The 15,174-nt window shown below is 37.8% G+C and overlaps 1 protein-coding gene across 1 annotated transcript in view; it reads left to right on the forward strand.

Moving 5' to 3' along the window:
- The window catches only part of VWA8 (von Willebrand factor A domain containing 8), a 299,153-nt gene that overhangs the window by 127,993 nt on the left and 155,986 nt on the right, over positions 1-15,174 (forward strand). Inside the window, exon 21 of the mRNA XM_074329337.1 lies at positions 8,369-8,445. Coding sequence (XP_074185438.1) covers positions 8,369-8,445 — 77 coding nt within the window. The remainder of the gene's footprint in view (positions 1-8,368; positions 8,446-15,174) is intronic.

The following is a 15,174-nucleotide window of genomic DNA, read 5'->3' on the forward strand; positions in this document are numbered from 1 at the left end:
TGTAGAGGTATATTTATTCTATATGCAGAATATTTATCGTGAATATTTTGGGTTATAGAATCAGCCTACAGCAGCATTTTTTGTTGTTGTTGCTGTTGTTTAAAAACGCCCTAAGAATAAACTTGTTCATGTATAGGGATACTTGAGTTTTGAAAGGCAGTTGCATTTTTTTCAGATATCTGAAGGAAAAATATTTTAGCAGTGTGGTGGTGTAAAATGCTCAGGTACCCCTTACGTAAGAATTATTTTTAAAATGTGCGGTATTTTGTTTTAAGAAATGAATATTTAATCATCTACATATAATGATTTTTCCTGGTTTCTGCTGTTAGAATGTCAAAGCAAGTCAAAATTAATTTATATTTAATGAGGCCTAATTAATAATTCACATTCACTTCTACATGAATGTGTTTGTCTATTTTGCCATATTTGTCAACTTTTTTTAAGCCAGCCTTATATCCTTTTACCAAATGATAGCAGTGAAATATTTATGCATAAGCTCTTCTTGTATTCCATAGTGCATATTTTTGCCCTTACCGTCATATATCATGCCTTCCTTATCATATAACCACTTAGCTCTGGCTGGTTTTCATGTAGGATGCCTTCTCTATGCCTGGTCCTGTGTTTCATGTTTTTACAGTACTGTTTTTTTAAGTTCTCCTTTCAATTCTATGGTAATTTCTGATCTATCAGCAGTGATAGAAATCTTAGAAAGCATCTCTTCATTTTATTTTCCTGCTAGTAGTTGAAAATGGCTCCCCCTTGCCTATCAGATTAAATGTTACATAGGGAGATACTCCACATGACCTGCGATCGGCTCCAAAGTACTTCCGTCATTCTAGTTGTTCCAAATCAGCTTCTTACCGGTCCTGCCATCCTGCTCCCTTTTGCCCCCAGCCATTTTCCAGTGTTGGCTTCACAGGGTGCTGCTTCCCCTCACCCTGGACTATCCTGCGGGTTTTCAAGAGTATGGATGTTTTTTCCTCTCTGAAGCCTTTCTTAGTCTCCCCAAAAGGAGATAATCTTGTTTTCCTCTGCATGTTTACAGTATTTTATCACATTTCTATTCAGGTTCATTTTAAAGTTGTTATAGGTTGTGTGTTTTTTTGTTTTTAATTTCATCTATAAACTAGAATTATCAGTTTCTTATAAGCAAGGATTAAAAATGCTTAATATTTGTATATTGTACAGTTTCCAATGTACATTTGTTGTCATCTCATTTAGCTCTACATTTACCTTTGAGGTAAATATATTTTATTTTTCCCGTTTTACAAATGAGCAGCCTTAAGCTCCAAAAGGTTAAAATACTCGCTCAAGGTCACAGAGCTAGTTAATGGCAGAGTTAGGATGTAGACCCCAAAGCTCATGCTTTTTCTCACCATCTTACCTAATTCTTATACTAGTAATAATAACAGCAACAATAGCAATAATATCACATTGAGTTCTTATAATAGGCCAGGAACGATGCTTTACATACAGAGTACAGGGCACTTACAATTTTTCTACTATACAGAATTTTAAGGTATTCTACAAAAAGAGTGTAGAATAAACTCCCTTGTACACATCACTTACTTAGTTTCAACAATTATCAGCATTATTATTGTCCATCTTGTCACATCTATTCCCTAAATACTTTTTAAATATGTCATCTTTTCATACATCTTTTACATAATGCATTTTTGTTGTAAATAGTATTATCTCTTATAGAACCACAATTCCATTATTAAAAGTTACAAATTAACACTCATCCCGCACTATCCTCTGATACCTGGCCTGTTTTCCGTTTTCCTTGATGATCTTTCCTTGATGTCATTTTGCAGTTGATTTCTCCAATCGGCGTCCAAGCAAAGCTTGGCCCTTGTGTTTAATTAGTGTGTCTCCCAAGTTCCTTTGCAAGAGAGAAGGTATTCTCTCCTGTTCTCTTTATGCCGAGCGCTCTTGATCCATTTTCATAAATATAAACAGTTTATTCAGAATTATACCAATATTGATAAACTTCCAATGAGGAAATAGTTTTAGAGTAAATTTCATTGAGCCAATTTAAGTTCTTGATTAATTTATGCAGTGAAATTAAGCCATATTAATTTTTTCCAGGCCAGAAATAACTGCTTGATTTTCTAATTTTCATAGCCTTTGATTTTGAAATCTTTCATACGTTAGGAAAGTCAGTAAACATATACTGCGTGCCAATCAAGCAGGATGTTATACAACTGTTACTATATAATTCTGTACAATTCTTCCTATCTCATTCCATCTATTAATCTTAGGCTTAGTATGACCAGGAACTTAGTTTTCTGCCCGTAGAGGCTTTGTAAATGTTTGTTGAATTGTTTAATATTGAAATACGGTGGATATTTTATTGCCAAAATAGAAAAATGTGAATTTTGCTAATTAGCAATTTGAACTGAGCGCTGGCAGATTGCTATGTGGCAGCGTCAGAAATACCCCATGTTGCTTCGCCAGCACAGTTGTCTGACATCTGTGGGGAGACTGAACGGTTTGTTCAGAAATGTTCTTCCTTGTGTCGCCAGCAGGTAGTGGCAGCAGGGAATTTGATAACTAAGCGTGGATGCTTCTAGTAATGCTGGCAGCTGGAGAGTCCCTAGGCCAGGAAGTACTTGGTTTCATCCAATAAATGACCCTCATCTTTATTTATATGACTTTGTGTCCCTTCTCAAACCCCTTGCTCAGTGAATTTGACAGAATTACAGTCTGGAAATTCTTTGCTGTTCTGCTGCATCCTCTCTGCCAGTCAGTTGGTCCATCCAGTGTTTCTTAGTGAATATTTTTCTTGTATTTATTTTGAGTTTGTATTTTGTTTTTGCAGACGCATTGATTTCTTTTCCCCACAATATTTGTCACGGCTTCTTTGGTCACACCTAATGACCAGACTACTCCAAAGTAGATCTTTGCCATTTATCACAACACAGTATTCCAAAGGGAGGTTGCCGGGGTGTGGGTTTTATCATTCCTGTTTGAAAAAGGAGCTTGTAACTTTGACAGGAAGCTTTATGAGTAAGTGCATTTTAGAGCCATGCAAACCAGCAGTACAATCAAAATGTATGTCTTCTTATCTGACTTCTGGGTACTGTTTGTTGGCTCTGGTACAGAGGACCCATTTGTGCACATGTTTCAGATTCTTTACTATTCAGTTTTAATGATTTTTTTCTGATTACATAAGTGATGCATGTTCACTGAGAGAATTGGGGAAATAAGAAATTTCAGTGATCGTATAACAGCAGTCCCTTCTTTTGTTATAGGATTAAAAAATAATAGAATCAGGTAATGTTTAGACATCAGCTTATCTAGACCCTCTGAATTTAAATGAGCAAATCTAAGCTCAGATGGTGGTAGAAACTCCACCTGACAGAGGTGAAGCAGGAATCATAATCTAACTCTCCTAAGCAGTAGTATAGTAAGTATATTTTCAGGCTAATGTTAAGCAAAGAGTTGGAAGGTTTGATATTTGATGGAAATGTTAAGGCTAAAGAAAAGCAGATGCAATTTATTTCTCATGATTTTAGTGTAATATTAGTTTCTTTATTTTGTTATTTTTGACTGCAGTTGGATTTGTTAATGACATTCATGGAGTAGCTTTTCTAAAGAGGAAAAAGGCAAAAACATCTCTAAATATTATGCAAACTGCTCTAACTCTATGTAAGTTGTTAAAGAATTGGGGGCAGGGGGTTGGCCGCTTAGCTCTGTTGGTTGGAGCGTGGTGCTATTAGTAGCACCAAGATTGCCCGTTCGATTCCCACATGGGCCACTGCGAGCTGCAGCCTCCTTAAAAAAAAAAAAAAAAAAGAACTAGGTGGAACTAGAAGGAATGCCCAAAGCGAAGACACTTGGAGTCCATTTAAAATATTACTGCAGAAGAAAAGATCCCACTTGGCTTTCTCCCTGTTCCCCTCCTGAACCTTAGATACTGTGCAGGGAGTTCCTGGACACACGTTTCAGGCTGTTTTATAACCCTGGAGTGACTGGTCTCTGACTTCATGGCATCAGCACATAAGCTCTCATACAAATCAGTTCAGCGAGGCTACCACCTAACATTCTGTTCTGCAATGTGGTGAAACAGAAAACAGCCCAATATGTTGAGTCAGAATGGATTTGCCTTCAAAATCCGTTGGGTACAGGGTTGGTTACTGCTTAGAACTGAAGTTTATTTCTCTCCAAACTAGGTACATTACCTCCCACCCACACGACGGGCATGAGGCTTCCAGGAAACACTGAGAGCATGTGTATGCAGACAGCAGAGGGCCCCATAAATTTTGGTTTCCTCTTTGGTAAAGAGGGGGCACAAGGTTCCCCGAAGAGGTTTCTACCTCCTTTAGCAAAAGCAAATCGCATGACTTCCCTTTCTTTTCCATCCCTCCTTTCCTCAGTTTTCAATAGTTATTCACCGTAGGTTCTACTTGAGTCTCCAGTTTTGACGGAGAGAAGACAGGGGAGAGCCTCAGAAGAGCAGGGACATTGCCTCGGAACACGGAGGGGTGAGTGGAAGGTGACAGGTAGACAGGGAAGGATGGGCTGTTCCGTCCTAACAAATAGTGTGAGCAAAGACCTGGAAGCCAAGGGTTCTGGAGACAGCTGGCTGGTTAGGAACACGTCTGAGTGCCACTTGCAATGGCCGACGCAGCAAGCCTGCAAGTTGATCTGCTGCGGCGGGGGATCTTTGAACTTTCAAGTCCCAGAACAATTGCCCTTCGCCCGAATGCCATTCCCAGCCTCATGCTCTCTGCCTGCTTTCCGTACCTCGGCAGCCTTTTCCTCCTCCTCCACTGCTGGCCCCTTCTCCCCTCCTCAGGATATGGACAGAGTTGTCCAAGTTCTGTATTTTCTTCTTGTCCAGGAAGACAGGCCCGGAAGCCCTTTTCCTCTTTTGCTGCTAATCTCTTTGAGGAAACAGAGCAACTAAAATAGTAAGTCTGGGGAAGTTATAAGAGTCCCAGATCCTTCCACGTTCTTCAAGACATGGCCCCTGATCTTTTCTCTCACAGAAACTGGAAGCACGTGTACTTCCTGCCCTCGGTGCGATTCCTGTCTCTTTCCATGCTCCCTTTTCTCCTGGCCCTGTAGCCAAAGGGCCGTAGGACCCCAACTCTGTGACGGTCCTTCTTCCCAGGACATTGTCCTGAGGGACACAAAGGGACAGTAATGACAAGTGCCAATCTCTTGAGGCAGTTTGTAGCTTTTAGGAACTATCGTTCCATAGGTTCCTTCTCCCGTTTAAATTTTCACTAAATATGATCTTCACTAAGAGTCAGTAATGATGTAAAAAACTATTTCATGCTCCTTTTTATTAAAGGATACAAATTGTATATTCAGAATAATGACTAGTAGGTATAGATATGCACAGCAACGAAATAAAAACAATAGCAGATTTGTCTTAGCAGTTGCACATTGGGTAGTGCTTTGTTTTCTAAATTTCCCAGTGAGAAAAATGAGTATGGATAGCTTTTATAATGGAAAAATAAGATACTATTTTTGTATTTATTCAGTTATTAAAGTAATCCTGAGGATTTACTGTTCTAGGTGAAAACTGTGATTGGAACAAGCTGATTGCTATAACTGTTTCATTTTGCTCAGGATATTTACAGAAATTCCTTCCTAGGTTATGCTTTACCATTTCCTCGAAGGAACGATCAGAGCTTTAAAAATGAAGTCGGAAATGACCTGATGAGATCTCTGTTTGAGGAAAATAACTTAACACATTGTGGGCTGGCCTGTTGTGAGTCGGAGACGGAGACCAAGCAGGACCCTTTCTAGCATCTGAGCAAGATAAAGGGCTGCCTTTGAGGAGAGAAGGGGAGAGGAGGCAGCGCATATGGGAAGCAGGCCCTTCGAAGCAAACATGTCCAAAATTAAACTGCTTTTTTGTGTAAAGTAGAATTCCCTCTCCACCCAGCAAATTCTCTCCTCCTCCCCCCTTTCACATGTCAGTGAATGGACCACCTTCCACCCAGTTGCTAAGACCAACACTGACTTCTACTTATCCCGACGTGCAGCCCATCACCAAATCCTAAATGTCTCTGAAATGTATTTATCTCTGCACCTTTGTTTAATCCACCATCATCTCCTGCCTGGGTTTTTTAAGGAGTTTCCAGACTGCTTTCCCTTGCCTTCATTCTTGCTCTCTACCTGACCGTTCTACCCGAGTGATTTTCCAAAACTGAAAATCTGAGCCCATCCCTCCTCTACCTCCGTGGCCTCTCGGTGCGTTTAGGAAATGGTCCAAACTCTTAAGTGGTTTCCAAGACTTTGCCAGAGCTGGACCCTGCCTACCGTTCTAGCTTTGTTTCTTACTAGCTATAGCAACTCTTCTCTTGGAACATCCCTTTTCGTAATCTTCATAGCACTGGCTCCTTGTCATTCAGATTTAGCTTAAAAGTTACCGAAGGAGAGGTCTTCACTTCTAACTCATATTAAATCGCCGCCCAGTCAGTATCCCCTCACCGTACCTCAGTCGTCTGTAGTGAACTTATCACCACGATTTGATTATTTATTTATTTATTTGATTATTTAGTTAGTTAGTTGTCTAATTACATGTTGCTACCTTTCTTCCTACTTTTTCTAATCTACCTTTCAATCTGTTCCCACATTTCTGGAATGGAAGCTGTGTAAGAGCAGAAACTTATCTTTTTTGTTCACTCTTATCCCTTGACGCATGCCAGCACTCAACAAATGTTTATTGATATGTTGAATGGATAAATAATTGATCTCCTGGATACCAGTCTCTCCTCTTGTCAGCGTATTTGCAGATTATTTCCATACTGACCTTCTTTAAACGTTGATATTTCTGTGTCTCTCCCTGATTCAAGGGTATCCAATGGACCTGAATTGCCTGCTCCTGTCTGGGCACACTGGATACCTCTGTCTTCCTTATTAAGTAGCTAGTAATCATTCCAGTCTCCTAATCTCTCTTGTGTCTGCCATCTTGTGGAATATTTAATGGACCAAAGATAAGCAAGAGATGCTAATCCTATGAGAGCCCACGTCACACAATTTATCAGTAGTTTATCTAGATGGTGGCTTGTCTTCTGTGTTTCAAGTATGTATGTCTCGCCTCCCTCTGAGGATTGTGAGGGACATATTCTCATATTCCCTTTGAGAATTTGTTCATCTTAGAGGCGCTGTCACAGTGTAAGGACAAAGCTGATGCTCCATAAATACCCTCTCCATCCTTGAGGCTTGTAACATGTCTCTCTGCACGAAATACCAGTGAAATTGCCAGCTTCCTAGTTTTGTTTTTTAGGATGGATTCTTAGAAGTAGGGAAAGAGATCATTCAAGGCCCAGGTTACCTAAATCAATTACAAACTGAAAGAAATATAGCCCATCATGTTGGGACTAAAAGCATCAGAATCAGACAGACCTGATTTGAATCCCCACTCCACTATGATTAGCTGTGTAACCGTGAACATGTTGCTTAATTTCGCTTAGCTTTGGTTTCTTGATTTGTTGAGGTTGAAATAATCATAATACCTACCTCACGGAACTGTTATGATAATTAAATGAAGTAACATGTGAAAAATACTTAGCATAGAGCCTGGGTCAGTATAAGAAATCAGTAAGTGTTATTTATTTCTAGAACTCAGCTTTTTTTATCCACTCCTATTCTTCCCACACAAATCACTTGTTGAAAGATTTACATCCCATTAATAACGTATTCCACCTCAAAGTGAAAATTTTAAAATGGGGAAATAGCATGGGAGTGCAATCCATTTTTAATAGTCTGTCTTCTACAAAAGGACAGCATCAGGAAGTGGTAAGTAAATGAGGGCATTTGTAGGACGAGCACGTATAGTTGAGACTTAGTACTAAACCCTGGTTATAATTCTAGGTTTCCAAGACTTTAAAGGACTGCAAAGTGGGGTGAAAGGGGAAGAAGTGAGTGTTTGATTAAAACAGAAGAAGTGCAGTATTACATCTTCCTGCAACTGAAAGCTATGTTTCTGAAGGAGTGATTAGAAAAATTGTTTTTGTATTTACTTGCTCACCTTTGATGCCATTCTTCAAATCTTACATAGTTAATATTCTGCTGTAATGTTGACACTTCAGTGTCAAAATGATAGAATAGAAAAAAACAAGATGTAGAAGAATAAAAATTATTTATGTATTTTCTTTTAAATAAGAGATTGGAACTAGTGTATATATTTAGAAGTAATTTCTTTAAAAACACACACACACGAAAAAAAACACCCTGTGTCATAGACGTTGTATATTTGCTAGTTCAGTTTTCATTAATAATAGCTAAAATAGTACAACTTTGAAGAAATAGGTTTTGGTAAAAGATTCTTCTGTTGTTGTTTTTTTTTTTTTACTTCCAGACAAAAGTCTCTTTTTGTTTAATGCTTTTTGTGTAATTACAGGGTGTAGGAAAAAACAAGATTGTTGACAGATTTCTTCACCTGCTCAATAGACCCCGAGAATATATCCAGCTACACAGGTAAGAGGAAAAGAGCCACAACCACTTAAGATCTGGTTTAATTATTTTGTTTTCCCCAGTATAATATAAAATTATTTTCTTAAAGGCCCATTTTGTAAACCCATTTTATTTCTGTTCCTCTTGCTCTTATCTCTCCTTCCCTTAAAAGGTAATAAAACCATGCAAAGTTTATTTTTAAAGTGACTAGTGCTTTATAAACATGAATTAATAGATATTTTGTGGACAGAGAGTGATGAACATTATATTCCACGAGTAGATTTCATCAACAGAAAGGCTCTTAAATTAGACTAAAAATGTGTAGAGTCTCACTCCACTCTAACAGGAAGCTAAAATAGCTCACAAGAGAAACAATAAATGATATGAATCTCAGGTATGAGATAAGGAACTCAAAAATATGGAAGACATCAATTATTTGTTCCCTTGCCTTCCTTAAAAACACTTTGTGGATTATCTCACAATGCTGGTTCAGGGACAGCTTTTAATCAAGTAGATTTTCTAGACATGGGTTGTTTTTAGATTTACTAGTGAACCTGTTCCAATCTTTTTAAAATAAAATATACGTACAGCCACTGGGGTGGGGGTGAAATACAGCAAGGAAATATACCAATTAATAAGCAACTTAAAACTAGATTAAATTGTTATTGTTTTAATCCCATGAGACAAAAAATATTGTGTAATGGTAACATTGGATTGAATTACAAAAATTATTTTCTGGTTTGGGTCCTTTCACTAAATAATGATGTGTTCCTGAAAGAAAATTATAGGAGAAAAAAGGCACAGTTAAGGGCCAAAGGAGAAAGAGAAGAGAACCAAAGTAAAGCTGAAGGATGGTCAAAACCTCCCTCTGGCTGTGAAGGGGTAACTGGTGCCAGATTAGTCCCACCACAGTAAAGAACTATAAACGTGGACAAAACACCAGGGAAAGAACAACGACCAGAGAGAGCTGTGAGCTGAACCACCACCAGACCTCCCACACTGTTAGGCGTCTTGGCTGAACACTGCTATTCAGAAGATCCCTAATGAAGTCCATGCTGTAGAAGTAGGACCCATCTATCCATAAAAGCTACTCTCCACACCCTTACAAAGTTTAAAAATAAGCCTTGAAAAAACAAGGATGCTTGCTATTTAACATTATTTTGGAATGTTTTTCTCATACAAAATGACTTTAAAAATTACGGGGATGAGTTTTAGGGGAAGAAATGCCTCAAAAAGATCAAGTTGATTCAAAAGAATATAAATTAACTCCTTAGCTGAACAAACTAATACTGAATGAAGGAAGACTACAAAATCCAGACAGTCAACATCAAAGCGTTCATAATGTCAAGCATTAAATGGAAAATTACTAGATTTACAAAGAAACAAGAAAATTGGTTAATAGAAATAGACTCCAGAATGGTGAATAATGGAAACAGCAGACAAGGACTGTCATGTAGTGCCATAAATATGTTCAGGCATTTAGAGAGGAAAAAAATAAATATGATGAGGAAATTTTTAGGAATTCTCCATACTGAAATGGCAACCCTAAAAAAAGCAGTCTCACATATGAGTAATTGGAAACTCAAAAGAAAGGAGAAAGAATAGGGCACAAAAATATTTGAAGATATAAATGGTGTAAAAATTCCAAAATTGGATGCAAATTATAAAGTTACCAGTCCACGAAGCTCAGTGAAACTCAAGCAGGATAGGCCAGAAACCATGACAAAGTACATTATAATCAAATTCTTGAATATTGAAAGAGAAGAATCTTTAAAACTGCCAGAGTAAAAAAGACATACATAGTACCCCCTTATCTGCAGGGGTAAGTTCCAACCCTCAGCGGATGTCTGAAGCTGTGAATAGTACTGAATTCTAAATATGCTATGTCTTTTACTATACATGCTCACCTCTTCACTTAAAGGAAGCACTTTATGGCTTCGCTTTGGCATAGCCAAGTTGCCAGCCTCACTACTCTTACACTTTGGGGCCATTATTAAGTAGAATAAGGGTTGTTTAAATACAAGCACTGCCATACTGTGACAGTTGAACTGAAAAACTCTTCCTTTTCTCTCTTACCTTTAAACTTTTCCACCAGTTTTTCTTCTTACATGGACAAAGTTTGGGGGAAAATAATGAAAGATCAAAACATTTAAATAGTTTGCTAGTTCTCACCTGAATAACTCATTTGTAACATATCATACATAGTTCCAGTTTTCTAGCCAGAAGGCACATGGCAAGATGCGTGTTTTACATTTGAAGGATGATACAGTGAGCACTACAATTTTTCATTCTTAGGAGAATTTGTGCTGTTTTATTTCGTTTGCATTGTGTTTAGTTTTTACTGTTTAATGGTGCCCTTAAAAATACGTAATTACTTGAAAGTTTTAATGAATGTATATACTGATGTCCCTTAAACATATAATGTCAATTTAGAGCAAAAGCAAATGAATTTAAATTTTATATTTTAAAATAATCAAGCAGAAAACCAGCTTCCTCTTAAGAAAGACTTCAGAAGTTGAAATCAGCTCTCAAATTTATGCCCCAGAAAGAAGGAAGTCACTTTATATAAGAATCCCTTTGTGTAGTGGGGCAATTTTTCCTTTCCTTTGTATCAGACAATAATATATTTTTAAAGAAAGATATGTTAGGCTCAACTACCTCAGTCAATTCTGATTATAGATTATGGAGGTGGTTATTTAATCAGCGAAAAAGGAGACAAAGAAATTCAGCTGGTATTTCTAGTTTTTCCTGGGTGTGTGTCACCATCACACTTGTACACAGGCCTTTTGCTTACGATTCATTATCTTTAATATTTATAAAAAGTTTTGATGCATCTTATTTTTCAAGGAATTATTCCTTGTCTTCTAATTATTGATATAAAGTTATTTATAACATCATCTTACAATATTTTAATGTCCTTAGGTTCAGTCACCGATATCTTCGTTTTTGTTCCTAGTATGAGTTATTTGCCTTCTCTCTCTTTGTTACATGATCAGTTTTGCCAGGGGAGTCTCAATATTATTGGGTCTGTTCAAGCAACCAGCTTTTTCAGTGTTGAACCTCTCCTTCATATGTTTCTTTTCTGTTTCAGTAATTTCTGATTGTATCTTTATTATACCCTTCCTTTTGTTTTAATTGAATGTGTTGTTCTTTAGTAAACTTTTTTTATATGAAAGCTTAAATCGTTGATTTTTCAACCTTCAATTTATATATGTGTTTGAGGCTATCTATTTTGAATCTCTCTTTGGGTCTCAGTGTTTTCATCCCTAAGTAAGAGGAGTGGACAGGGTCATTTCTAATATCTCTTTTATCTCTATAGTTTACTATTAGGTTGGTGCAAAAGTAATTGCGGTTTTTACAATGATTTTTAACCTTTTAAACCACAATTATTTTTGCACCTGCCTAACACCTTTCGTTGGGCAAGAAGAAGGCGGCATTCAACATGCTTTAAAAAGTTTGGATTAGAGATACCACGTTGTACTTCCTGCCCAGAATGTCTTTCACACCAGCCTTTGATGGTGAAGTAACCAGTGAGCTGTAAATACTGAAAAACTACATACTGCTTGTTTATATGTGTGGTGATTCTGCCATTGGCTACATAAATGTGTGGATGGATATATTATCTGTGGAAAATCTTTCTAAATTCAAAATGTAATTAAATTTCAAAGTCATATATTTATGTGAGTTTTGTGATAGCACCCATTGCTGTTTTATTGGTTGATGACAGTATTACCAAAAAAAATCTATTCACTTTAAAAGGGGCCTTAGGTATCTCTATTTGGCATTATTTGATACTAATTTTGTATAAAGTCAGAAGTAAAAAGCCTCCATTTCTGTTTAAAGTATGTCATATTAATGACTTTTCATTAATTAGACTGAGATTCCCATGAATGTCAATGTGAGTTTTTTCTTTATTATATATGCCATTAGGGCTGTATTTGCCATAACATTTAAGCTCATAAAATTGCTTTAGACAAACATTTTTAAAGAACTAAAAACAGCAGTTGAAAAAAATGTTTAGACTTCTCTGATCAATGGGGGAACTACTTAAAGTCTTTACTTTGTTTATTTTAGATTCCTTTTAATGGATTTGCGATGTTACCGTCTAAATAATCAGCCACACTCAGTTTAGTTTATGGATGTCATTCCAATAACATCAGTTATGAGCCATTGAAAGCATAATCTTGATAAGTCAAAGCATCATCCAACATACGGGAATGGCCATCTTATAATTATCAGATCTCATGAAATAAGCAAGCTGGGCAATTCATGTCTACAGTTAAAATCAAGATGTTGTCCTAAGGGTATTAGTTAGGTAATTTAAAAGATTAATGGGCATAATTACGTTTGATGTTACATGCTTTTGACAGAAGACACTACAGGGCTCACATTTGTGAGCTGCATCTCTTTACTTGTTGTTCCACAATGTTATGTTAATTTGACATTAAAGAGGACACATAATACGTCAACTTCTGGAGCTATATTTCCTCCTTGGATACAAGTACACTGCTGTATTAAAATCAGAATTATCTTAGGGTTTTGAAATACTCATGATACCAGATTTTCGTTTTCATTTGCTTCTTCTCGTACATGGAGATGAAGGCAGAAGTTCCATCATTAGTGTGACCTGTGCTCTTGGGTATTTTTCTAACGTTGGTGCCCATTGTAAATACATGGTTCCCAGGTCCCCAGTATAATCCCAGTGGGATTCTCCTCAGGTATGCTCAGTTTATTCCAGACTGGACCATTCTCTGTCCTACTCACAAGTTCTGAACTTGTGTCCATGCCTGTCTTTGTTCTTCCATCTAAAATGTGCTCTATTTCTCCTTTAATCCTTTAAGATTTGGTCCACTGTTATTTCTGTATAAACCCTTTTCTGATTTGTTCTTCTGGGTGTAATTGCTCCCTCCTCTGAAACGCTATAGGCCTGAATTTGTACCATTGAGATAGAAAGACATGGAATTTAGACGTCAAATTGTGTCATTCACTTTTGTGTGGCCTTGAGCTCCTTGAGTCCTAATTTCCTTACCTATAAAATTGAAATAATAATACTTTGCAGGGTAGTTATAAAAATTAAATGAGAAAAAAAATTAAATGAGAGAATGTGTGCAAAGAACCAACCACATATCTGGCACATTTTAGAGACCTAAATTTTTGGGCAAACTAATAAATACTAGTTTCCTGCCACATACCCCGCCCGCTCTCTTGTCTCCCTCTGATTTGCATACAGCTCATTTCTATACCTTATTTCCATCCCCTCCCCTTCTCCCAGTCCTGCCACCCCAACTAAACAGTAAACTTTTTGAGGGGCAGGAGTCTGGTTTATTTTTTACATATTAGTTATTCACCTGATTTATATTTATTAGATTCCTGTTGCTTGCCTGTAGCTGCTTTACGCACAGATGATGTATAGATGATGATATTGAGCTTCACCTAGAGGTGCTTGCTTCCTTTCCAGTGGGTGAGAATACATCAGCATTTCTTATACAGTGTTGTATATCAGACACTATGACAGAGGCGTGTGCAAGTTCTGTGGGAACCTAGACAAGAGGTGCCCAACCCTCTGATTGCATGTATGTGATACAGTGGGAGATATCTGGAGAAGGTGGTACTCAATCTCGGCCTTAAGGGATACACAAGAGTTTTCTAAGTGCAGAAGAGAGAAAGGGGCAGTCTGCTCGTTAAACAAAATGCTGTCTAAAAACCAGGAAGGGAGAGGCAGCTTGCTGGAGCATGGGATGTATATGCAGAGATGAATTGGTGGCAGGAGGACGACGTGGGCCTAGTAGGTGCCCCGCTGATGTGGGATTTTATCCTGAATGCAATGCGATGGAGTTAAAGCAAGAAAGATCATTCTGACCACAGTGTGTGGGTAGATCAGAGCCAAATGAGACTTGAATGGCAGAGAACACTAAGTGATCGCAATAATCGAGATAAAGTGGTTGGGGCTGAACTAATATATTGGCAGTGAGAATGGAAAGAAAGGATATATTTGAAATAGGTTTTACTGGATATTTTGGAAGCCCTGATAACTACATGGAGGGTGAGGGGAAAAGAGAAGAGTAACTTTCTTATGTATAGTCTGCCCATCATGAGGCAGGTACTGTGATTTCCAGGGCTTCTGTGTTGAAATGACTTGATATGTGCTGATTCCATCTGGACCTTCCTCTCAAGCTCCCCTGATCAGTCCTTCCTACCTGGAGGCACTGACGGTTGTTTTAGAATTGAGTAAGGTCCCGTCCTCACATATGTATGACCCGTGACTGCATTCTGTAAGTACTCTCACGCCTAAATTGGTTCAAGTATTGCATTGCGTAGATGGTTATGGTTAAAACACTTGCTTTTTGCCTTTCATGTATTTATATACTTTTTCTTTGTGAAATCAAATGAGATCAAATGAAGTGTAAAACGGTAGCCCTGACCCTCTTCCAATCAAATGTCCTGAAGTGAGTGATGACATGCTCTAACAGACACGGCCTTATCCAACATGTAAGGCTTTCCTCGGGCTGAAGAACACCGAATGTGACACGGTAAATTTTGAAATCCATAATGTCCCAGAAAATAAACAGATGTGTTGGTAGAAACTAGACAAGCTAAAAGCTTTTCTGAAGTCTCACAGAAAAAGCTGTTACTGAGCCATCAAGACATGCTTAGCCCTGAGAAGAGCAGTAAGAACTGCAGGCGTGCCAGCTGCTACGCAGCTCTGAGCTGCCCCTTCTGTCTCACCTGGCCCATTATGAAGCTGAAAAGGCG

Source organism: Rhinolophus sinicus, linkage group LG04, assembly GCF_036562045.2.
Source record: "Rhinolophus sinicus isolate RSC01 linkage group LG04, ASM3656204v1, whole genome shotgun sequence".
Taxonomy (NCBI): domain Eukaryota; kingdom Metazoa; phylum Chordata; class Mammalia; order Chiroptera; family Rhinolophidae; genus Rhinolophus; species Rhinolophus sinicus.